At 38.4% G+C, this 26,446-nt stretch overlaps 1 protein-coding gene across 3 annotated transcripts in view; it reads left to right on the top strand.

The window, feature by feature from the left end:
* LOC124132253 (cyclin N-terminal domain-containing protein 1-like) overlaps positions 1-26,147 on the top strand; it is a 37,931-nt gene extending 11,784 nt beyond the window's left edge. For all 3 annotated transcript variants that reach the window (XM_046496093.2, XM_046496094.2, XM_048394295.1), the window contains 4 exons: positions 621-783; positions 5,016-5,160; positions 24,292-24,382; positions 25,888-26,147. In XM_046496093.2, the coding sequence (XP_046352049.2) occupies positions 621-783; positions 5,016-5,160; positions 24,292-24,382; positions 25,888-25,995 (507 nt within the window). In that variant the 3' untranslated portion in view covers positions 25,996-26,147. The remainder of the gene's footprint in view (positions 1-620; positions 784-5,015; positions 5,161-24,291; positions 24,383-25,887) is intronic.
* Positions 26,148-26,446: the final 299 nt, after the last annotated feature.

Here is a 26,446-nt window from a genome sequence, read left to right as displayed (position 1 = left end):
TTACTTGAAAACACAGTATACCGACTCCAAGCTGACCAGTCCTTGTTTTATCCCCTTAATGCTGAGTGGCAGGCATGGTAACAACAAGTACCATCTTTTAACATCTTTTAGTATGACATGGACAGGGATCAAACCCCTTCCACTCTACGGGCAGATGCCCTACCACTAGGCCATGGGGCAGTCTCCTCATGTATGCAATATGGCCGAAATACAGTATGAAAATCACATCTTTGAAATGTTGACATTTTGTTCTTATCAACATCAAAAGTATGATTATAAAAAACATCCATATTCTCAGAATGTTATGCTTTAGTTAGTATGCAAGCCCAGACTTCATTTTATTAGACTGAGTCTCAGACTTCCAGTTTTCAAGATGACACCCAAAAGTCATCCTCGTGGTTCTGTCAACAGATCAACCCAGTGAAGGTCTGTATGGATAGTAACATACACAATTTGAAAATGTCATTCTTGTCCTTGCTTTTTAACCTGTGTATCAATTCCTTCCATAGGTAAATAGTAGATTGTTTTGTTTACCTCTGATTGTCTTTTGTGCTGCTTCCATAAAGAAGAAACTTATGTGTTGTTTAATCACACATTAAACTACTCCTCTTTCATTTCAGATAATATCAGTTAACAGAGCCCGTAGATTCTTATGTGAACTTGGCCATAACTACACTGCAGGCAGTATTCTTCAATCAGAATTACGCATTCTGAAAACTCTTGAGTTCAAACTTGCAGTTCTGTCACCCTTGCAGTATGTGGAGACTCTACTGGAAATTATAGGTGCGTGAGACACAGATGAAGCTAACCCCATCAATGTGGACAGTTCCCAGTGAAACCCATTAACCTGAACAGTTCCCAGTGAAACCCCTTTAATCTAGATTGTTCCAAGTGAAACCTCATCAATCTGGACTGTTCCCATTGAAACCTCATCAATCTGGACTGTTCCCAGTGAAACCCCAATAATATAGACTCTATCTAGTGAAACCTCATCAATCTGGACTGTTACCAGTGAAACCCCAATAATATAGACTTTATCTAGTGAAACCTCATCAATCTGGACTGTTCCCAGTGAAACCTCATCAATCTTGACTGTTCCCAGTGAAACCTCATTAATCTGGACTATTCCCAGTGAAACCTCATCAATCTGGACTGTTCCCAGTGAAACCCCAATAATATAGACTTTATCTAATGAAACCTCATCAATCTGGACTTTTCCCATTGAAACCTCATCAATCTGGACTGTTCCCAGTGAAACCCCAATAATATAGACTTTATCTAGTTAAACCTCATCAATCTGGACTGTTCCCAGTGAAACCCAAATGATATAGACTTTATCTAGTGAAACCTCATCAATCTGGACTGTTCCCAGTGAAACCCCAAAAATATAGACTTTATCTAGTGAAACCTCATCAATCTGGACTGTTCCCAGTGAAACCCCAATAATATAGACTTTATCTAGTGAAACCTCATCAATCTGGGCTTTTCCCAGTGAACTTCATCAATCTGGACTGTTCCCAGTGAAACCTGATTAATCTGGACTATTCCCAGTGAAACCTCATCAATCTGGACTGTTCCCAGTGAAACCCCAATGATATAGACTTTATCTAGTGAAACCTCATCAATCTGGACTGTTCCCAGTGAAACCCCAATAATATAGACTTTATCTAGTGAAACCTCATCAATCTGGACTGTTCCCAGTGAAACCCCAATAATATAGACTTTATCTAGTGAAACCTCATCAATCTGGACTGTTCCCAGTGAAACCTCATCAATCTTGACTGTTCCCAGTGAAACCTCATTAATCTGGACTATTCCCAGTGAAACCTCATCAATCTGGACTGTTCCCAGTGAAACCCCAATAATATAGACTTTATCTAGTGAAACCTCATCAATCTGGACTTTTCCCATTGAAACCTCATCAATCTGGACTGTTCCCAGTGAAACCCCAATAATATAGACTTTATCTAGTTAAACCTCATCAATCTGGACTGTTCCCAGTGAAACCCAAATGATATAGACTTTATCTAGTGAAACCTCATCAATCTGGACTGTTCCCAGTAAAACCCCAATAATATAGACTTTATCTAGTTAAACCTCATCAATCTGGACTGTTCCCAGTGAAACCCAAATGATATAGACTTTATCTAGTGAAACCTCATCAATCTGGACTTTTCCCAGTGAACTTCATCAATCTGGACTGTTCCCAGTGAAACCTCATTAATCTGGACTGTTCCCAGTGAAACCTTATTAATCTGGACTGTTCCCAGTGAAACCTCATCAATCTGAACTGTTCCCAGTGAAACCTCATTAATCTGGACTGTTCCCAGTGAAACCTCATCAATCTAGACTTTTCCCAGTGAACTTCATCAATCTGGACTGTTCCCAGTGAAACCTCATTAATCTGGACTGTTCCCAGTGAAACCTCATCAATCTGGACTGTTCCCAGTGAAACCCCAATAATATAGACTTTATCTAGTTAAACCTCATCAATCTGGACTGTTCCCAGTGAAACCCCAATAATATAGACTTTATCTAGTGAAACCTCATCAATCTGGACTTTATCCAGTGAACTTCATCAATCTGGACTGTTCCCAGTGAAACCTCATTAATCTGGACTGTTCCCAGTGAAACCTCATTAATCTGGACTGTTCCCAGTGAAACCTCATCAATCTGAACTGTTCCCAGTGAAACCCCAATAATATAGACTTTATCTAGTGAAACCTCATCAATCTGGACTGTTCCCATTGAAACCCCAATAATATAGACTTTATCTAGTGAAACCTCATCAATCTGGACTTTTCCCAGTGAACTTCATCAATCTGGACTGTTCCCAGTGAAACCTCATTAATCTGGACTGTTCCCAGTGAAACCTTATTAATCTGGACTGTTCCCAGTGAAACCTCATCAATCTGAACTGTTCCCAGTGAAACCTCATTAATCTGGACTGTTCCCAGTGAAACCCCATCAACCTGGAGTGTTCCCAATGAAACCCCATCAATCTGGACTGTTCCCAATGAAACCCCATCAATCTGGACTGTTCCCAGTAAAACCCCATCAATCTGGACTGTTCCCAATGAAACCCCATTAATCTGGACTGTTCCCAATAAAACCCAATCAATCTGGACTGTTCCCAGTGAAACCCCATCAATCTGGACTGTTCCCAGTGAAACCCCATCAATCTGGACTGTTCCCAGTGAAACCCCATCAATCTGGACTGTTCCCAGTGAAACCTCATTAATCTGGACTATTCCCAGTGAAACCTCATTAATCACGACTATTCCCAGTGAAACCTCATCAATCTGGACTGTTCCCAATGAAACCCTATCAATCTGGACTGTTCCCAATGAAACCCCATCAATCTGGACTGTTCCCAGTGAAACCCCATCAATCTGGACTGTTCCCAGTGAAACCCCATTAATCTGGACTGTTCCCAATGAAACCCCATCAATCTGGACTGTTCCCAGTGAAACCTCATTAATCTGGACTATTCCCAGTGAAACCTCATCAATCTGGACTGTACCCAGTGAAACCTCATTAATCTGGACTATTCCCAGCGAAACCCCATTAATCTGGACTGTTCCCAGTGAAAATTCATAAATAGGAATTTGTTTATAAAAGCATCTTCTTAATTTCTACCAGACATTGTAACTTAATTCTTCATAATTTAGGGTTGGTGGTGGATTTAGACTTGGCTTATGGAAATATGTCCTAGACTTCAACTTTTGTTCATAAATATTCTCATGGCCTAAAGGTGTTAGGAAAGGTACATGAAATATTAAGCTGAAATTCCTGTTTATTAGTGCAGTTAAGGCATTGTTTGTGCACATTTTATTGAACTATTATGGTGTTTTCAGGTCTTTTCATTATAGAATGTTTAAAATCAATAGAAGCTTTGACCATTTTGGTACAATGTTTTGTAATTGTTACTCCCTGATTGTACACCATTAATCTGGACTGTTCCCAGTGAAACCCTATTATACTGGACATTAACAAGACTTTTAGACACTGTGTTTTTTTGTTTTTTTTGTTTTATTCTGATTGAATATAATGATTAAGTGTTGAAATCAGATGTAGCAACAATAGATTTAAGATAATAAATCAAAATATATTGCTTAAAGCCATCATAGGAACTAATGGCATGTTGACAAAAGAGTGTCATCCAATGTGCATTTTCCAAAGCCTATCCTTGGACTATTGTCTTATTTTGTTTTCGGTACTAGCACTATTACATTTGTTACGAATGTCCTGTTACATTGATGCACATACAGCCAGGTCTCACATTGTAACCACCCAGTCGCCATAAGTCTGCTGTTACACCAATTACCAAGTGAAGATGCTTCCTTATCTTACAAGTGGTTAAAGTTGTTTGCATGCAAAAGTAAAGCGCTGCTCTTGTTTTCTTTTTCTTTCTTCATCTTCACATATTATTTACCCATTATGTGTAGGTTCATATTATTGTCAATACAGTCATAGAAACTGCCAAACTGCCCAATATTAATACACAGTGCAAGTTGTCGGACTTTCATTATTGTGGAAGCCTCAGTGGCTAAGTGGGTTAGATTGCTGAGTTTGTGTGCTGGCGATTAGGTGGGTGGAAGTGTGGGTTTGAATCCCAGATGGCACTCAACCCAAAAAAGTACAGGAATCTGTACTTTACTATCCCAAATATAACATTTGTTAAACTGCCCAATAGTTAAGAGGGGCAGTCGGGTAGACTAGTTGTTAAAGCGTTCCTCGTCACGCCGAAGACCTGGGTTCGATTCCTGATATGAGTACAATGCGTGAAGCCTGTTTCTGGTGTACCCCGTCGTGATATTGCTGGAATATTGCTTAATGCGTCGTAAAATCAAACTTACTCACTCAATAGTAAAGGTATCATAAGGACTACTAGAATTTGCCATTTTTAAGGGTTTTGCTGTGTGTTATCAATATGAGGACTAGTGGACAAAAACTGTTAGTTCTATCATAACAGTACTTGACACTTTTATTGTTTATGCCTATTTTCATTTCAGGGCATAATGACAAAGGAACAGATGTAAAGTTGTATCACTCAACAGCCATCAAACTTTTGTATTTGTTTAACTTGAAGAGGTCGGAAATATGTGACAAGCTATTCAAGACTGTATGCACTTCAGAGAATACACAACTACAGAACAGGTTAGATTAGTCTGCCCCCAAGTGTCAGTGCTAATGAATAATTCTATCAAGAAAGCAGGGGTTATGAAATTATCTAATTGAATTTTTTCAGAACTAAATATGGTATGTCTTACAAGGTGCATTGAAACTTTGCCATCTGAAACCAATGGCAAACTTTGATGTATCTAAGCAATGAAAATACAGACATCCTCACCGACAGGGTATCACAGAGTAGGCAGGAATAGTCTCTGTTCTCTTGATTTACAAGAAGTACATAAAAGACTGAAAGAAAATATGCTAGCCAGTAGCAAGTGGAACGTTCAAAACCACATTAGTGCTGTTTCAATTTTACAGCAAACATATTTTTACATACTGAGTAATATTTGATATATTTCTTCAGCTCTCCTGACTGAAAGCATATTATCTGATTTTTGTATGACCAAGCTGTGACCTTTTGACCTGCTGGTACCTCTGTTTTTTCGAGTTACTGCATTTCTTACTTTCCAACTGAAACTCCAAGGCCCATGGAGCTGAAACTTTGTTGATGTCAGCTGTGATGTCACAAATTATTTCCAAAGAAATTCTGATCCGATTTTAAACATGATAATACTTATTTCTTCCTAAGTCAGGTGAGCTGCAGAATCTTGTTGCTTTGTGTTATTCAGTTTTACACCTCAAGAACTGGAAACTTCTTTATCATAGTCATATAAGACCACAGTGGTGAACAACCACTAGGATCGACATGTTGATATGTGCAAGATAGTTGGGTGGTACTTCGCCTAAGTAATGGTATTTAACCATTTCATCATCAGGTGAATGACAAATCAATGTCTGTCAAAGGAAGTGTTTGCTTCTGTCAGGTTTGAAGTGATTTGTTAATGTTACAATCTTTGTTTTTTGTCCATATAGAGTATAATCAGAAATAACACCACACATATAATTATATTCGGAACAACTATAATGTTAACTGATAGTAATACAACGCTCACATAGTCATTTCTTTAGTTCATATGAAAGAATCATAGCTGGTTGATTTATATGCAACTGTCTTTATATAAAAGTATGTACCATAAGACCCGTGAAGATCCGGGTTAGAATAGGTCTTCAGCAACCCAATTGCGTGGATCAATGCTCATGATATCAATCACTGGATTGTCTGGTCAAGACTCGATTATTTACAGACCGCCGTCATATAGCTGGAATATTGCTGAGTGCAGCATAAAACAACAAACAAACCTAACGAAACCATAAGACCTGTTATATCGTACTGGGGATGGAGGTGGAGAGAAAGAAAATTGGAGTTTTCACATTTGCTTGGCCTGTGAGCCTTATGTACGGAAATTACCCTAAAACAATCTAGTTTTGTCCTATCCTTTGACATAGCAAGGTTTCAATTATCCCAACTATATTGACTTGCAAAGTGCTTTTGAATTCTGCTTCAGTTGTAATCAAATTGAATATGTTAGTTTAAAAATGTATTTCAACCTGTCATGAAGAAACTTGTCCAAGAGCTTGTTAAGACAAGGTTCGCACAGCTTGAAAAGGTCTTGATTATTAAGGTCCCTGTTGAAAAGCGTTTATTTTTTGTGTCAAACTTGAAAGGCCTTGAAAATCACCAAAATAACTTGAAAAGCCTTGAATTTGTACAAAATGACATTAACTTGTTTCTAAAAGTATTAATAGTTATGCTTGTTTGTTGGTTGTTTACGCCGCACTCAGCAGTATTCCAGCTATATGACGTCAGTCTGTAAGTAGTCAAGACTGGACCAGACAATCCAGTGACTGACATTGTGAGCATTGATTTACAGAATTGGGATACGATGACATGCATCAGCCAAGTCAGCGAGCCAGACCACCCAAGCCTTTAGTTGTGTCTTACAACAAACAAAGTTGCCTTTTTACGGCAAGCATGGGTTGCTGAAGACCTATTCTAACCCGAATCTTCACAGGTCTAATAGTTATGTACCCATACATTGGAAAACTTCTCAACAAAACCACTGATAGCCCCAACCTCTACGTCAGATTCATAGACGACATCTTCCTTATTTGGACTCTAGGCTACACTAGGTTAGAATCTTTCATCAAAGAAATGAACCAATCACATCCCACAATTAAATTCACTGCCGAATTCTCTAGAGAAAAAGTAGCTTTCCTAGACACATGGGTCATATTCAATCAAAAAACAAATCAATTGGATTTTGACCTATATTGCAAACCTACAGATACACACTCCTATCTGCTATACACCTCCTGCCACCCACGACACATCAAAGTCAAGGGACCATACAGTCAATTCCTCCGACTCAAAAAGATATGCAGCTCGCAATCACAATATGAGTTCCACAGCAACAATCTAGTAAAGTATTACCTCAACAGAGGTTATCCAAAGAAAATTCTCTTGGACAATGAAACAAAAGCAAACGCCAAAGAGAGAAAATCCCTCTTAACACCCAAACAGACACCCCCTAAAGACACTAAACCAGTGATCTTTATTACAGATTACAACCCCACTGCACTCAAGGTTAGCTCCATGATTAAAAAATCCTGGCACCTACTCCTAGGATCAGACACCTGCAAAGACACTTTCCGAGTCCCACACATCACAGCATACAGGAAAAACCGCACCCTCAGAGATATCCTCATGAAAGCGGCAATTACATATCCTCCACTTAAACCACAAATTAGTGGCCGAACGATGCCCAATTTAGATGATAGCTGTCACAAACAGGCTTGCAAAATCTGCACAAACATGAAATCGGTCAACACCTTCAATAGCCACACAACAGGCAAAAAATATAAATGCCATCCACATTTCACTTGCAAAAGCAGAAACATAATCTATCTGCTTAACTGCACCAAATGTGGCAAACAATATGTAGGTGAGACCAAACGACACTTCTGTATCAGACTCAAAGAACACTTTGCAGATATAAATCACCAAAGGGACAAACCTGTTGCCAAACACTTCAATTCTGTAGGACACTCAACCAGAGACCTACACTACCAAATCATACAACAGCTCAAAACAGACCCTGAGTCAGCCCAGAGCACGGCTAGACACCGGTCCATTGAACTTAAATGGATATTCGATCTCAAAACCATCCCCCCGCAAGGCATGAACGATAAGATCTAATCCTGGATTTCCCCAACCCACTCACCTATTCTGTTTTCTTTTCTGGAATGACAGCATTAAATCACACAGCCTCCCTCTTCACAAACCCGCTTCTGATAAACTAATCAGAACATGACGTCACAACCAACTCATGAGTTGTGACGTCACAGGTCTAATAACAGTGACATTCATCACTATGACGTCACAAAGATTGCTCTTGGGTTTTAGCCCAAAACCATTTATTATTTCACACATCTCTCTATCACCTAAGAGCTATGGCTGAAATAACTCCTTCTTCCTCCTTTAGCAGCTTAGAGAGCTGCTCCATTACTACAGTGGTTCAAGTCGAACCATCTAGTAAGAGGAAGAGAGTTGAGTTTGGAACAATCGAATCCAAATCAACTGAGAACATCGCAAAAGCGGTGGACTTACCCGACAATCTAGTCAGTCCTTACAAGACATACAGGAATCTCACGAGCAAAATCGCCCGTAACAACATGCAACTGGAATTTACAATCGCATGCAAGGAAAAATGTCTGATACCTAGGTCGTTCAGACCATTCATCCTGCAACACCAAACCAATTACAATCAAGAATTGGCTAAAATCAGGAGCGAGGCGGCAAAAACATGCGCCTTGAAATTAATGGAAACGCACATCTCTCAACTACAAGTAAACATCTGTGAGTTGAGAGATCAGGCCACTATGGAGAGAAACAAACTCCAGAAGGATGCGGACAAAACGTCACTGGATACTATACTTGCCGCGTGCCAAACAATCTCCACCCGGGAGTCTACAAATTGGCACACGAAACTGGATAAACGATTCAATGAACTCAAAACAGAGTTCAACGAGAGGAACCCATACGATCCTAAACTCTTCATGGCACCCACCACCACTCCACGCAACCGCCATGGGGTCCACGCCGCCAGGAGCCCAGACACGTCAGGCCCCTGAATCGGTTCAACAACAAATCAAGACAGACCTTCAAAAGGAAGACCCGGAACCAGTCAGGAAATTTCCAACTGGAAAAGGTCCTACGGCAGCTTGCCAATGCCCTCAATGTGAGCTACAATAACAACACAGACATTAGCAATCAATTGTCATATTTGAATCTTAACAATAACAGTTCAAATAAAAATCCTGAACTTTACAAAAATGCCTTTGTGGTCAATCTGTCTGATTATCAATGTAATGAGACAGAACTTAGTGTTCTTAGCAAGGGCCTTACATTTAGCCCTACACCCTTAGATACGGATCTTAGCAAAATATACACAGATCTCAAAGCCTTTTTTCGGAGAATGAGAATCTCTCACTTCTTCCATGAGACAAACAAAACAGACACAGTTGATAACTTCAATGATCTAGAGCGTAAGTTTGGCCCACGAAGCACCTGGACCCCTAACCCAGGCATAGACCTGACGCTCGATGCCTTTATCAAATCAGTTAAACACCAATTTCTCAAAATGAACACCATCCCGTTCACACGCAACAGTCTCACACGTGCACAGAGAACGGCAATCAATAGTCTCAAAAACAACCCAGAAATCGTCATAAAAAAAGCCGATAAAGGATCAGCAGTCGTTATTCTCAACACTACTGATTACATACAAGAGGCCACACTCAACTCACTGACACCAACTTTTATCTTAAAACAGACCATGACCCAACCATGGATTTCGCTAATGAGATAACACAACTTCTCACCAAAATCTTCACCAAAGAAGAGATTACTTACAAAATATTCAATGGACTGTTACCCAAAGACCCCAAACTGGGTCGGTTCTACCTCCTGCCCAAAATACATAAAAACCTAACACCTGGCAAAGTACCGGGCCGCCCAATCATAAGCGGAAACGGCACCACCACTGAATTGATCAGCAGCTTCGTTGACGAACACATAAAAGAGTTCGTCAAACACTATCCCAGTTACATGAGGGACACCACTCATTTCATCCAAACCGTAGGTTCAACCCACCTACCACCCAATAGTGACATCATTCTGGTCACCATGGACGTCACATCCCTCTACACTAACATACCCAACACGGAAGGCCTCCGTGCAGTAGCTCAGGCCATTAGACGCCACAAACCTGACTGGTCCATTAGCCCCACTAGCTTACTCTCTTTACTTAGACTTGTTCTATACAAAAACAATTTTGTTTTCAACAATGAACATTTTGTGCAAATCGGAGGCACAGCTATGGGTACCAAATTAGCCCCATCATACGCAAACATTTTTATGGGAGAACTAGAAGGAAAACTTCTCAACAAAACCACTGATAGCCCCAACCTCTACGTCAGATTCATAGACGACATCTTCCTTATTTGGACTCTAGGCTACACTAGGTTAGAATCTTTCATCAAAGAAATGAACCAATCACATCCCACAATTAAATTCACTGCCGAATTCTCTAGAGAAAAAGTAGCTTTCCTAGACACATGGGTCATATTCAATCAAAAACAAATCAATTGGATTTTGACCTATATTGCAAACCTACAGATACACACTCCTATCTGCTATACACCTCCTGCCACCCACGACACATCAAAGTCAAGGGACCATACAGTCAATTCCTCCGACTCAAAAAGATATGCAGCTCGCAATCACAATATGAGTTCCACAGCAACAATCTAGTAAAGTATTACCTCAACAGAGGTTATCCAAAGAAAATTCTCTTGGACAATGAAACAAAAGCAAACGCCAAAGAGAGAAAATCCCTCTTAACACCCAAACAGACACCCCCTAAAGACACTAAACCAGTGATCTTTATTACAGATTACAACCCCACTGCACTCAAGGTTAGCTCCATGATTAAAAAATCCTGGCACCTACTCCTAGGATCAGACACCTGCAAAGACACTTTCCGAGTCCCACACATCACAGCATACAGGAAAAACCGCACCCTCAGAGATATCCTCATGAAAGCGGCAATTACATATCCTCCACTTAAACCACAAATTAGTGGCCGAACGATGCCCAATTTAGATGATAGCTGTCACAAACAGGCTTGCAAAATCTGCACAAACATGAAATCGGTCAACACCTTCAATAGCCACACAACAGGCAAAAAATATAAATGCCATCCGCATTTCACTTGCAAAAGCAGAAACATAATCTATCTGCTTAACTGCACCAAATGTGGCAAACAATATGTAGGTGAGACCAAACGACACTTCTGTATCAGACTCAAAGAACACTTTGCAGATATAAATCACCAAAGGGACAAACCTGTTGCCAAACACTTCAATTCTGTAGGACACTCAACCAGAGACCTACACTACCAAATCATACAACAGCTCAAAACAGACCCTGAGTCAGCCCAGAGCACGGCTAGACGCCGGTCCATTGAACTTAAATGGATATTCGATCTCAAAACCATCCTCCCGCAAGGCATGAACGATAAGATCTAATCCTGAATCTTATTTGTTGGTTGTAAAAATCAATCTTATTTGAAAATTCATCCTACTTTTGGGTTCTTAGGACTGTTTGGTTTTATGACTAATATACAGTATGCTGGATTTAATGAAATACTGACAGACTGACGCTAATAATCCAACTAATCAGGCCTTGAAATTGAGGACCCGTGAAGATTCCGGGGTAGAATAGGTTTTCAGCAACCCATGCTTGCTGTAAAGGGTGACTATGCTTGTCGTAAAAGGCGACTAACGGGATCGGGTGGTCAGGCTCGCTGACTTGGTTGATGCATGCCATCGATCCCAATTGCGTGGATCGATGCTCATGATATTAACCACTGGATTGTCTGGTCAAGACTCGATTATTTACAGACCGCCGTCATATAGCTGGAATATTGCTGAGTGCGGCGTTAAACAACAAACCAACCAACAACCAACCTTGAATTTGAGACTTGAAAAGCCATGAAAAGGCCTTGAATTGTAGTGTTCCATATCTGTATGAACCATGTTAGATATGCACGCATACAATATGGTCGTATTCCCTAGGGTGAGTGTATGAACCATGTAAGATATGCACTCATACTATATGGTTGTATTCCCTAGAGTGAGTGTATGAACCATGTAAATATGCACTCATACAATATGGTTGTATTTCCTAGAGTGAGTGTATGAACCATGTAATATATGCACTCATACTATATGGTTGTATTCCCTAGAATGAGTGTATGAACCATGTAAGATATGCACTCATACAATATGGTTGTTTTCCCTAGGGTGAGTGTATGAACCATGTAAAATATGCACTCATACAATATCGTTGTTTTCCCTAGGGTGAGTGTATGAACCATGTAAGTTATGCACTCATACTATATGGTTGTATTCCCTAGAATGAGTGTATGAACCATGTAAGATATGCACTCATACAGTATCGTTGTTTTCATTAGGGTGAGTGTATGAACCATGTAAGTTATGCACTCATACTATATGGTTGTATTCCCTAGAGTGAGTGTATGAACCATGTAAATATGCACTCATACAATATGGTTGTATTTCCTAGAGTGAGTGTATGGACCATGTAATATATGCACTCATACTATATGGTTGTATTCCCTAGAATGAGTGTATGAACCATGTAAGATATGCACTCATACAATATGGTTGTTTTCCCTAGGGTGAGTGTATGAACCATGTAAGATATGCACTCATACAATATCGTTGTTTTCCCTAGGGTGAGTGTATGAACCATGTAAGTTATGCACTCATACTATATGGTTGTATTCCCTAGAATGAGTGTATGAACCATGTAAGATATGCACTCATACAGTATCGTTGTTTTCATTAGGGTGAGTGTATGAACCATGTAAGTTATGCACTCATACTATATGGTTGTATTCCCTAGAATGAGTGTATGAACCATGTAAGATATGCACTCATACAATATGGTTGTTTTCCCTATGGTGAGTGTATGAACCATGTAAGATATGCACTCATACAATATCGTTGTTTTCCCTCGGGTGAGTGTATGAACAATGTAAGATATGCACTCATACTATATGGTTGTATTCCCTAGAGTGAGTGTATGAACCATGTAAGATATGCACTCATACAATATGGTTGTATTCCCTAGAGTGAGTGTATGAACCATGTAAGATATGCACTCATACTATATGGTTGTATTCCCTAGAGTGAGTGTATGAACCATGTAAGATATGCACTCATACAATATGGTTGTTTTCATTAGGGTGGGTGTATGAACCATGTAAGATATGCACTCATACAATATGGTTGTTTTCCCTAGGGTGAGTGTATGAACCATGTAAGATATGCACTCATACAATATGGTTGTATTCCCTAGAGTGAGTGTATGAACCATGTAAGATATGCACTCATACAATATGGTTGTTTTCCCTATGGTGAGTGTATGAACCATGTAAGATATGCACTCATACTATATGGTTGTATTCCCTAGAATGAGTGTATGAATCATGTAAGACATGCACTCATACAATATGGTTGTTTTCCCTAGGGTGAGTGTATGAACGATGTAAGATATGCACTCATACTATATGGTTGTATTCCCTAGAGTGAGTGTATGAACCATGTAAGATATGCACTCATACAATATGGTTGTATTCCCTAGAGTGAGTGTATGAACCATGTAAGATATGCACTCATACAATATGGTTGTATTCCCTAGAGTGAGTGTATGAACCATGTAAGATATGCACTCATACTATATGGTTGTATTCTCTAGAGTGAGTGTATGAACCATGGAAGATATGCACTCATACAATATGGTTGTATTCCCTAGGGTGAGTGTATGAACCATGTAAGATATGCACTCATACAATATGGTTGTATTCCCTAGAGTGAGTGTATGAACCATGTAAGATATGCACTCATACAATATGGTTGTATTCCCTATGGTGAGTGTATGAACCATGTAAGATATGCACTCATACAATATGGTTGTTTTCCCTATGGTGAGTGTATGAACCATGTAAGATATGCACTCATACAATATGGTTGTATTCCCTAGGGTGAGTGTATGAACCATGTAAGATATGCACTCATACAATATGGTTGTATTCCCTAGGGTGAGTGTATGAACCATGTAAGATATGCACTCATACAATATGGTTGTATTCCCTAGGGTGAGTGTATGAACCATGTAAGATATGCACTCATACTATATGGTTGTATTCCCTAGAGTGAGTGTATGAACCATGTAAGATATGCACTCATACAATATGGTTGTTTTCCCTAGGGTTAGTGTATGACCCATATTAGATATGCACGCATACAATATGGTTGTATTCCCTAGGGTGAGTGTATGAACCATGTAAGATATGCACTCATACAATATGGTTGTTTTCATTAGGGTAAATGTATGAACCATGTAAGATATGCACTCATACAATATGGTTGTTTTCCCTAGGGTGAGTGTATGAACCATGTAAGATATGCACTCATACAATATGGTTGTATTCCCTAGGGTGAGTGTATGTACCATGTAAGATATGCACTCATACTATATGGTTGTATTCCCTAGAGTGAGTGTATGAACCATGTAAATATGCACTCATACAATATGGTTGTATTCCCTAGAGTGAGTGTATGAACCATGTAAGATATGCACTCATACAATATGGTTGTTTTCCCTATGGTGAGTGTATGAACCATGTAAGATATGCACTCATTCAATATGGTTGTATTCCTTAGAGTGAGTGTATGAACAATGTAAGATATGCACTCATACAATATGGTTGTATTCCCTAGAGTGAGTATATGAACCATGTAAGATATGCACTCATACAATATGGTTGTTTTCCCTATGGTGAGTGTATGAACCATGTAAGATATGCACTCATACAATATGGTTGTATTCCCTCGGGTGAGTGTATGAACAATGTAAGATATGCACTCATACTATATGGTTGTATTCCCTAGAGTGAGTGTATGAACCATGTAAGATATGCACTCATACAATATGGTTGTATTCCCTAGAGTGAGTGTATGAACCATGTAAGATATGCACTCATACTATATGGTTGTATTCCCTAGAGTGAGTGTATGAACCATGTAAGATATGCACTCATACAATATGGTTGTTTTCATTAGGGTGAGTGTATGAACCATGTAAGATATGCACTCATACAATATGGTTGTTTTCCCTAGGGTGAGTGTATGAACCATGTAAGATATGCACTCATACAATATGGTTGTATTCCCTAGAGTGAGTGTATGAACCATGTAAGATATGCACTCATACAATATGGTTGTTTTCCCTATGGTGAGTGTATGAACCATGTAAGATATGCACTCATACTATATGGTTGTATTCCCTAGAATGAGTGTATGAATCATGTAAGACATGCACTCATACAATATGGTTGTTTTCCCTAGGGTGAGTGTATGAACGATGTAAGATATGCACTCATACTATATGGTTGTATTCCCTAGAGTGAGTGTATGAACCATGTAAGATATGCACTCATACAATATGGTTGTATTCCCTAGAGTGAGTGTATGAACCATGTAAGATATGCACTCATACAATATGGTTGTATTCCCTAGAGTGAGTGTATGAACCATGTAAGATATGCACTCATACTATATGGTTGTATTCTCTAGAGTGAGTGTATGAACCATGGAAGATATGCACTCATACAATATGGTTGTATTCCCTAGGGTGAGTGTATGAACCATGTAAGATATGCACTCATACAATATGGTTGTATTCCCTAGAGTGAGTGTATGAACCATGTAAGATATGCACTCATACAATATGGTTGTATTCCCTATGGTGAGTGTATGAACCATGTAAGATATGCACTCATACAATATGGTTGTTTTCCCTATGGTGAGTGTATGAACCATGTAAGATATGCACTCATACAATATGGTTGTATTCCCTAGGGTGAGTGTATGAACCATGTAAGATATGCACTCATACAATATGGTTGTATTCCCTAGGGTGAGTGTATGAACCATGTAAGATATGCACTCATACAATATGGTTGTATTCCCTAGGGTGAGTGTATGAACCATGTAAGATATGCACTCATACTATATGGTTGTATTCCCTAGAGTGAGTGTATGAACCATGTAAGATATGCACTCATACAATATGGTTGTTTTCCCTAGGGTTAGTGTATGACCCATATTAGATATGCACGCATACAATATGGTTGTATTCCCTAGGGTGAGTGTATGAACCATGTAAGATATGCACTCATACAATATGGTTGTTTTCATTAGGGTAAATGTATGAACCATGTAAGATATGCACTCATACAATATGGTTGTTTTCCCTAGGGTGAGTGTATGAACCATGTAAGATATGCACTCATACAATATGGTTGTATTCCCTAGGGTGAGTGTATGTACCATGTAAGATATGCACTCATACTATATGGTTGTATTCCCTAGAGTGAGTGTATGAACCATGTAAATATGCACTCATACAATATGGTTGTATTCCCTAGAGTGAGTGTATGAACCATGTAAGATATGCACTCATACAATATGGTTGTTTTCCCTATGGTGAGTGTATGAACCATGTAAGATATGCACTCATTCAATATGGTTGTATTCCTTAGAGTGAGTGTATGAACAATGTAAGATATGCACTCATACAATATGGTTGTATTCCCTAGAGTGAGTATATGAACCATGTAAGATATGCACTCATACAATATGGTTGTTTTCCCTATGGTGAGTGTATGAACCATGTAAGATATGCACTCATACAATATGGTTGTATTCCCTAGAGTGAGTGTATGAACCATGTAAGATATGCACTCATACAATATGGTTGTATTCCCTAGGGTGAGTGTATGAACCATGTAAGATATGCACTCATACAATATGGTTGTATTCCCTAGAGTGAGTGTATGAACCATGTAAGATATGCACTCATACAATATGGTTGTTTTCCCTAGGGTGAGTGTATGAACCATGTAAGATATGCACTCATACTATATGGTTGTATTCCTTAGAGTGAGTTTATGAACAATGTAAGATATGCACTTATACAATATGGTTGTATTCCCTAGAGTGAGTATATGAACCATGTAAGATATGCACTCATACAATATGGTTGTATTCCCTAGGGTGAGTGTATGAACCATGTAAGATATGCACTCATACAATATGGTTGTATTCCCTAGGGTGAGTGTATGAACCATGTAAGACATGCACTCATACAATATGGTTGTATTCCCTAGAGTGAGTGTATGAACCATGTAAGATATGCACTCATACAATATGGTTGTTTTCATTAGGGTGAGTGTATGAACCATGTAAGATATGCACTCATACAATATGGTTGTTTTCCCTATGGTGAGTGTATGAACCATGTAAGATATGCACTCATACAATATGGTTGTATTCCTTAGAGTGAGTGTATGAACCATGTAAGATATGCACTCATACAATATGGTTGTATTCCCTAGAGTGAGTGTATGAACCATGTAAGATATGCACTCATACAATATGGTTGTTTTCATTAGGGTGAGTGTATGAACCATGTAAGATATGCACTCATACAATATGGTTGTTTTCCCTAGGGTGAGTGTATGAACCATGTAAGATATGCACTCATACAATATGGTTGTATTCCCTAGAGTGAGTGTATGAACCATGTAAGATATGCACTCATACAATATGGTTGTTTTCCCTATGGTGAGTGTATGAACCATGTAAGATATGCACTCATACTATATGGTTGTATTCCCTAGAATGAGTGTATGAATCATGTAAGACATGCACTCATACAATATGGTTGTTTTCCCTAGGGTGAGTGTATGAACGATGTAAGATATGCACTCATACTATATGGTTGTATTCCCTAGAGTGAGTGTATGAACCATGTAAGATATGCACTCATACAATATGGTTGTATTCCCTAGAGTGAGTGTATGAACCATGTAAGATATGCACTCATACAATATGGTTGTATTCCCTAGAGTGAGTGTATGAACCATGTAAGATATGCACTCATACTATATGGTTGTATTCTCTAGAGTGAGTGTATGAACCATGGAAGATATGCACTCATACAATATGGTTGTATTCCCTAGGGTGAGTGTATGAACCATGTAAGATATGCACTCATACAATATGGTTGTATTCCCTAGAGTGAGTGTATGAACCATGTAAGATATGCACTCATACAATATGGTTGTATTCCCTATGGTGAGTGTATGAACCATGTAAGATATGCACTCATACAATATGGTTGTTTTCCCTATGGTGAGTGTATGAACCATGTAAGATATGCACTCATACAATATGGTTGTATTCCCTAGGGTGAGTGTATGAACCATGTAAGATATGCACTCATACAATATGGTTGTATTCCCTAGGGTGAGTGTATGAACCATGTAAGATATGCACTCATACAATATGGTTGTATTCCCTAGGGTGAGTGTATGAACCATGTAAGATATGCACTCATACTATATGGTTGTATTCCCTAGAGTGAGTGTATGAACCATGTAAGATATGCACTCATACAATATGGTTGTTTTCCCTAGGGTTAGTGTATGACCCATATTAGATATGCACGCATACAATATGGTTGTATTCCCTAGGGTGAGTGTATGAACCATGTAAGATATGCACTCATACAATATGGTTGTTTTCATTAGGGTAAATGTATGAACCATGTAAGATATGCACTCATACAATATGGTTGTTTTCCCTAGGGTGAGTGTATGAACCATGTAAGATATGCACTCATACAATATGGTTGTATTCCCTAGGGTGAGTGTATGTACCATGTAAGATATGCACTCATACTATATGGTTGTATTCCCTAGAGTGAGTGTATGAACCATGTAAATATGCACTCATACAATATGGTTGTATTCCCTAGAGTGAGTGTATGAACCATGTAAGATATGCACTCATACAATATGGTTGTTTTCCCTATGGTGAGTGTATGAACCATGTAAGATATGCACTCATTCAATATGGTTGTATTCCTTAGAGTGAGTGTATGAACAATGTAAGATATGCACTCATACAATATGGTTGTATTCCCTAGAGTGAGTATATGAACCATGTAAGATATGCACTCATACAATATGGTTGTTTTCCCTATGGTGAGTGTATGAACCATGTAAGATATGCACTCATACAATATGGTTGTATTCCCTAGAGTGAGTGTATGAACCATGTAAGATATGCACTCATACAATATGGTTGTATTCCCTAGGGTGAGTGTATGAACCATGTAAGATATGCACTCATACAATATGGTTGTATTCCCTAGAGTGAGTGTATGAACCATGTAAGATATGCACTCATACAATATGGTTGTTTTCCCTAGGGTGAGTGTATGAACCATGTAAGATATGCACTCATACTATATGGTTGTATTCCTTAGAGTGAGTTTATGAACAATGTAAGATATGCACTTATACAATATGGTTGTATTCCCTAGAGTGAGTATATGAACCATGTAAGATATGCACTCATACAATATGGTTGTATTCCCTAGGGTGAGTGTATGAACCATGTAAGATATGCACTCATACAATATGGTTGTATTCCCTAGGGTGAGTGTATGAACCATGTAAGACATGCACTCATACAATATGGTTGTATTCCCTAGAGTGAGTGTATGAACCATGTAAGATATGCACTCATACAATATGGTTGTTTTCCCTAGGGTGAGTGTATGAACCATGTAAGATATGCACTCATACAATATGGTTGTATTCCCTAGGGTGAGTGTATGTACCATGTAAGATATGCACTCATACTATATGGTTGTATTCCCTAGAGTGAGTGTATGAACCATGTAAATATGCACTCATACAATATGGTTGTATTCCCTAGAGTGAGTGTATGAACCATGTAAGATATGCACTCATACAATATGGTTGTTTTCCCTATGGTGAGTGTATGAACCATGTAAGATATGCACTCATTCAATATGGTTGTATTCCTTAGAGTGAGTGTATGAACAATGTAAGATATGCACTCATACAATATGGTTGTATTCCCTAGAGTGAGTATATGAACCATGTAAGATATGCACTCATACAATATGGTTGTTTTCCCTATGGTGAGTGTATGAACCATGTAAGATATGCACTCATACAATATGGTTGTATTCCCTAGAGTGAGTGTATGAACCATGTAAGATATGCACTCATACAATATGGTTGTATTCCCTAGGGTGAGTGTATGAACCATGTAAGATATGCACTCATACAATATGGTTGTATTCCCTAGAGTGAGTGTATGAACCATGTAAGATATGCACTCATACAATATGGTTGTTTTCCCTAGGGTGAGTGTATGAACCATGTAAGATATGCACTCATACTATATGGTTGTATTCCTTAGAGTGAGTTTATGAACAATGTAAGATATGCACTTATACAATATGGTTGTATTCCCTAGAGTGAGTATATGAACCATGTAAGATATGCACTCATACAATATGGTTGTATTCCCTAGGGTGAGTGTATGAACCATGTAAGATATGCACTCATACAATATGGTTGTATTCCCTAGGGTGAGTGTATGAACCATGTAAGACATGCACTCATACAATATGGTTGTATTCCCTAGAGTGAGTGTATGAACCATGTAAGATATGCACTCATACAATATGGTTGTTTTCATTAGGGTGAGTGTATGAACCATGTAAGATATGCACTCATACAATATGGTTGTTTTCCCTATGGTGAGTGTATGAACCATGTAAGATATGCACTCATACAATATGGTTGTATTCCCTAGGGTGAGTGTATGAACCATGTAAGATATGCACTCATACAATATGGTTGTATTCCCTAGAGTGAGTGTATGAACCATGTAAGATATGCACTCATACAATATGGTTGTTTTCCCTAGGGTGAGTGTATGAACCATGTAAGATATGCACTCATACTATATGGTTGTATTCCTTAGAGTGAGTTTATGAACAATGTAAGATATGCACTTATACAATATGGTTGTATTCCCTAGAGTGAGTATATGAACCATGTAAGATATGCACTCATACAATATGGTTGTATTCCCTAGGGTGAGTGTATGAACCATGTAAGATATGCACTCATACAATATGGTTGTATTCCCTAGGGTGAGTGTATGAACCATGTAAGACATGCACTCATACAATATGGTTGTATTCCCTAGAGTGAGTGTATGAACCATGTAAGATATGCACTCATACAATATGGTTGTTTTCATTAGGGTGAGTGTATGAACCATGTAAGATATGCACTCATACAATATGGTTGTTTTCCCTATGGTGAGTGTATGAACCATGTAAGATATGCACTCATACAATATGGTTGTATTCCCTAGAGTGAGTGTATGAACCATGTAAGATATGCACTCATACAATATGGTTGTATTCCCTAGGGTGAGTGTATGAACCATGTAAGATATGCACTCATACTATATGGTTGTATTCCTTAGAGTGAGTGTATGAACAATGTAAGATATGCACTCATACAATATGGTTGTATTCCCTAGAGTGAGTATGTGAACCATGTAAGATATGCACTCATACAATATGGTTGTATTCCCTAGGGTGAGTGTATGAACGATGTAAGATATGCACTCATACTATATGGTTGTATTCCCTAGAGTGAGTGTATGAACCATGTAAGATATGCACTCATACAATGTGGTTGTATTCCCTAGAGTGAGTGTATGAACCATGTAAGATATGCACTCATACAATATGGTTGTTTTCCCTAGGGTTAGTGTATGACCCATATTAGATATGCACGCATACAATATGGTTGTATTCCCTAGGGTGAGTGTATGAACCATGTAAGATATGCACTCATACAATATGGTTGTTTTCCCTAGGGTGAGTGTATGAACCATGTAAGATATGCACTCATACAATATGGTTGTATTCCCTAGGGTGAGTGTATGTACCATGTAATATATGCACTCATACTATATGGTTGTATTCCCTAGAGTGAGTGTATGAACCATGTAAGATATGCACTCATACAATATGGTTGTATTCCCTAGAGTGAGTGTATGAACCATGTAAGATATGCACTCATACAATATGGTTGTTTTCCCTATGGTGAGTGTATGAACCATGTAAGATATGCACTCATTCAATATGGTTGTATTCCTTAGAGTGAGTGTATGAACAATGTAAGATATGCACTCATACAATATGGTTGTATTCCCTAGAGTGAGTATATGAACCATGTAAGATATGCACTCATACAATATGGTTGTTTTCCCTATGGTGAGTGTATGAACCATGTAAGATATGCACTCATACAATATGGTTGTATTCCCCAGGGTGAGTGTATGAACCATGTAAGATATGCACTCATACAATATGGTTGTATTCCCTAGGGTGAGTGTATGAACTATGTAAGATATGCACTCATACAATATGGTTGTATTCCCTAGAGTGAGTGTATGAACCATGTAAGATATGCACTCATACAATATGGTTGTTTTCCCTATGGTGAGTGTATGAACCATGTAAGATATGCACTCATACAATATGGTTGTATTCCCTAGAGTGAGTGTATGAACGATGTAAGATATGCACTCATACAATATGGTTGTTTTCCCTATGGTGAGTGTATGAACCATGTAAGATATGCACTCATTCAATATGGTTGTATTCCTTAGAGTGAGTGTATGAACAATGTAAGATATGCACTCATACAATATGGTTGTATTCCCTAGAGTGAGTATATGAACCATGTAAGATATGCACTCATACAATATGGTTGTTTTCCCTATGGTGAGTGTATGAACCATGTAAGATATGCACTCATACAATATGGTTGTATTCCCCAGGGTGAGTGTATGAACCATGTAAGATATGCACTCATACAATATGGTTGTATTCCCTAGGGTGAGTGTATGAACTATGTAAGATATGCACTCATACAATATGGTTGTATTCCCTAGAGTGAGTGTATGAACCATGTAAGATATGCACTCATACAATATGGTTGTTTTCCCTATGGTGAGTGTATGAACCATGTAAGATATGCACTCATACAATATGGTTGTATTCCCTAGAGTGAGTGTATGAACGATGTAAGATATGCACTCATACTATATGGTTGTATTCCCTAGAGTGAGTGTATGAACCATGTAAGATATGCACTCATACAATGTGGTTGTATTCCCTAGAGTGAGTGTATGAACCATGTAAGATATGCACTCATACAATATGGTTGTTTTCCCTAGGGTTAGTGTATGACCCGTATTAGATATGCACGCATACAATATGGTTGTATTCCCTAGGGTGAGTGTATGAACCATGTAAGATATGCACTCATACTATATGGTTGTATTCCCTAGGGTGAGTGTATGAACCATGTAAGATATGCACTCATACAATATGGTTGTTTTCCCTATGGTGAGTGTATGAACCATGTAAGATATGCACTCATACAATATGGTTGTATTCCCTAGGGTGAGTGTATGAACCATGTAAGATATGCACTCATACTATATGGTTGTATTCCCTAGAGTGAGTGTATGAACCATGTAAGATATGCACTCATACAATATGGTTGTATTCCCTAGAGTGAGTGTATGAACCATGTAAGATATGCACTCATACAATATGGTTGTTTTCCCTATGGTGAGTGTATGAACCATGTAAGATATGCACTCATTCAATATGGTTGTATTCCCTAGGGTGAGTGTATGAACCATGTAAGATATGCACTCATACAATATGGTTGTATTCCCTAGGGTGAGTGTATGAACCATGTAAGACATGCACTCATACAATATGGTTGTATTCCCTAGGGTGAGTGTATGAACCATGTAAGATATGCACTCATACAATATGGTTGTATTCCCTAGGGTGAGTGTATGAACCATGTAAGACATGCACTCATACAATATGGTTGTATTCCCTAGGGTGAGTGTATGAACCATGTAAGATATGCACTCATACAATATGGTTGTTTTCAGTAGAGTGAGTGTATGAACCATGTAAGATATGCACTCATACAATATGGTTGTATTCCCTAGGGTGAGTGTATGAACCATGTAAGATATGCACTCATACAATATGGTTGTATTCCCTAGGGTGAGTGTATGAACCATGTAAGATATGCACTCATACAATGTGGTTGTATTCCCTAGGGTGAGTGAGATGCTGAGTGACATGCTGCTGCTGGGGACAGCAGTGATCACCGCCTCTGCTTTCATCATGGACATGTCAACCACGGACACTGTGAGTACTCGCTCTAGGGATTGGACAATCTACTTGTCCATAGGCTGAGTGCATTTGAATAGTTGACACTGATACCATGCTAGACTTAATTGTTTCATAGATGTACTGAAAATACTTATAACCACCAACCTTGTAAGTACTTTACCAGCTGTTCTATCAACAACACACCTTGTTTGTGTTACAGCTAGTGCACTAGTATCACACTTCTTTTTTAAACTATTGCAATACTGTTCCAATTAAATGTCATTGTCTTTATACTGAGGTCGATGAGGATTACAATTCTTATCTACATTAAACACTGAAAATGGTGATGTTGTTAGACAGGTGCCCCTCATGACTGTTCTCCAAACAAAACAAGCCCTTTCACTGAATCTGTCCCTTGCCATTCAAAGCTGGATGTATGAACGCATTAAACGTGATGTCAACAGAGCACTGATAAAGAGTCTTAATTTGAGAAACTTTATACGGTAATGAAAACGCCGATAAAGCAGCTAAACTATCCCTCAAAATCCCAGAAATAAGCTTAAACTTACCCATCTCAAAATCAGAAATTAAAAGTGTAAACAAGCAAAAAATCACCAAAAAATGGCATAACCTATATCTAAACTCAAATAGCCAAATCAAAAAAGTGCTCAGCAAACCACTAACCAAACCAAAAATTCTCCATCCATCCAAAAAAATCGACAGAGTAATCACTAAACTCCAAACAGGACACACCAACCTAAATAACCACCTAAAAAAAATTAAAAAACACACTACAGGTAACTGCCCACACTGCAAACAACCAGAAACCCCAGAACACGCACTCATCCACTGCACACACTACCTAACACATCGAACCGCATTACAAACCACCCTCAATCTAAACAAGGCTCTAACTCTAGAAGCAATACTAAACCCACAAAATAAACTAGAAAACTTCAAGGCCTTAGGCGTATTCTTAATCAAAACGGAACTAATAAAACGCATCTAAAAACACAATAACTCACCAAATCAAAATCACATAAACAAACAAACATCCACCATACCCAGCTCCCTTAGTTCTCCTCCCCAATCCCATCGGCATCTATTCCAAATCTCAAAATTTCCAAATTCTATATAAGCAACCCCTAAAACCCCCCTCTTGGGTTGCACAGACCACCTTCGCCCCTTTCGGAAACACATTAAATGGCCTGGCCGGGCCCGTGTGCGAAATACGCATCAGTCGGAAAGCGCACGTTAAATCTCCAAAGTAAGTAAGTAAGTAAGTAAGAAACTTTCAGACTATAGGAATTTAAAATCTTTTTGTATATCTTTTAAGCAACATTAAAAGTATAAAATTACTTACATCATATATTGACAAGTCATTTTACACTTTGGAAGGGATGATGTTGGTTTGTATATTTCTAGTCAAGGAAGTAGGTTTTCTCACAGCATATATAGTTTAATTTTCTTCATGAAAATAATCATTGATATACATGAATGTCATAATATGGCAGTGTTTGCACTTCTATTCAATTTTTCAGATTTTAGAGAATCTGTCTCTCATTACGAAAATTGTGAAAGATGAAATTGTGGACTTTGCTACCATCATTGTTGAGGTTGTACAAGAAAACAAAAGCCACACCCCATAAAGAACATCAAACACTGGCAAACAAGCATGTGTCTTTACAGAACTCTCTTTGTGTTCTGCACAAACGTCACTACAGGTGACAGTGTACAGCATCTTATGATAATAAAATGGATTTGTGATACTTGTGAAAGAACAAATTTGATTTTATCAGTATTGATTATTTTGTGATAAATTTGTGCCAGTAATTTTGAATTACTTAATGTTAGGGCTGTGTATTGGCAAAATAATTGTATTACAATATAACGAGATACAGGTGTCTGTATTGCAATACTTTTTGCGATATATTGGTACCGAAAGTGTTTGACACTGATTTGACACTGATTGACACTGATTGTACATGCAGATCCTTTTTTTACAAACTAGAGTGAATATTACTCAGCATGGTCAGTTGCCGCCATTTTGTAGTCATGGATACAGGGGCGATAACAATGTGAGAGAAAAATCACTCCCAT

This window comes from Haliotis rufescens, unplaced genomic scaffold, assembly GCF_023055435.1.
Source record: "Haliotis rufescens isolate VD_foot unplaced genomic scaffold, xgHalRufe1.0.p SCAF_13, whole genome shotgun sequence".
NCBI classification, from domain to species: domain Eukaryota; kingdom Metazoa; phylum Mollusca; class Gastropoda; order Lepetellida; family Haliotidae; genus Haliotis; species Haliotis rufescens.
The sequence above is the reverse complement of the archived record's forward strand: the minus strand, read 5'-3'. Positions and strand labels throughout refer to the sequence as shown.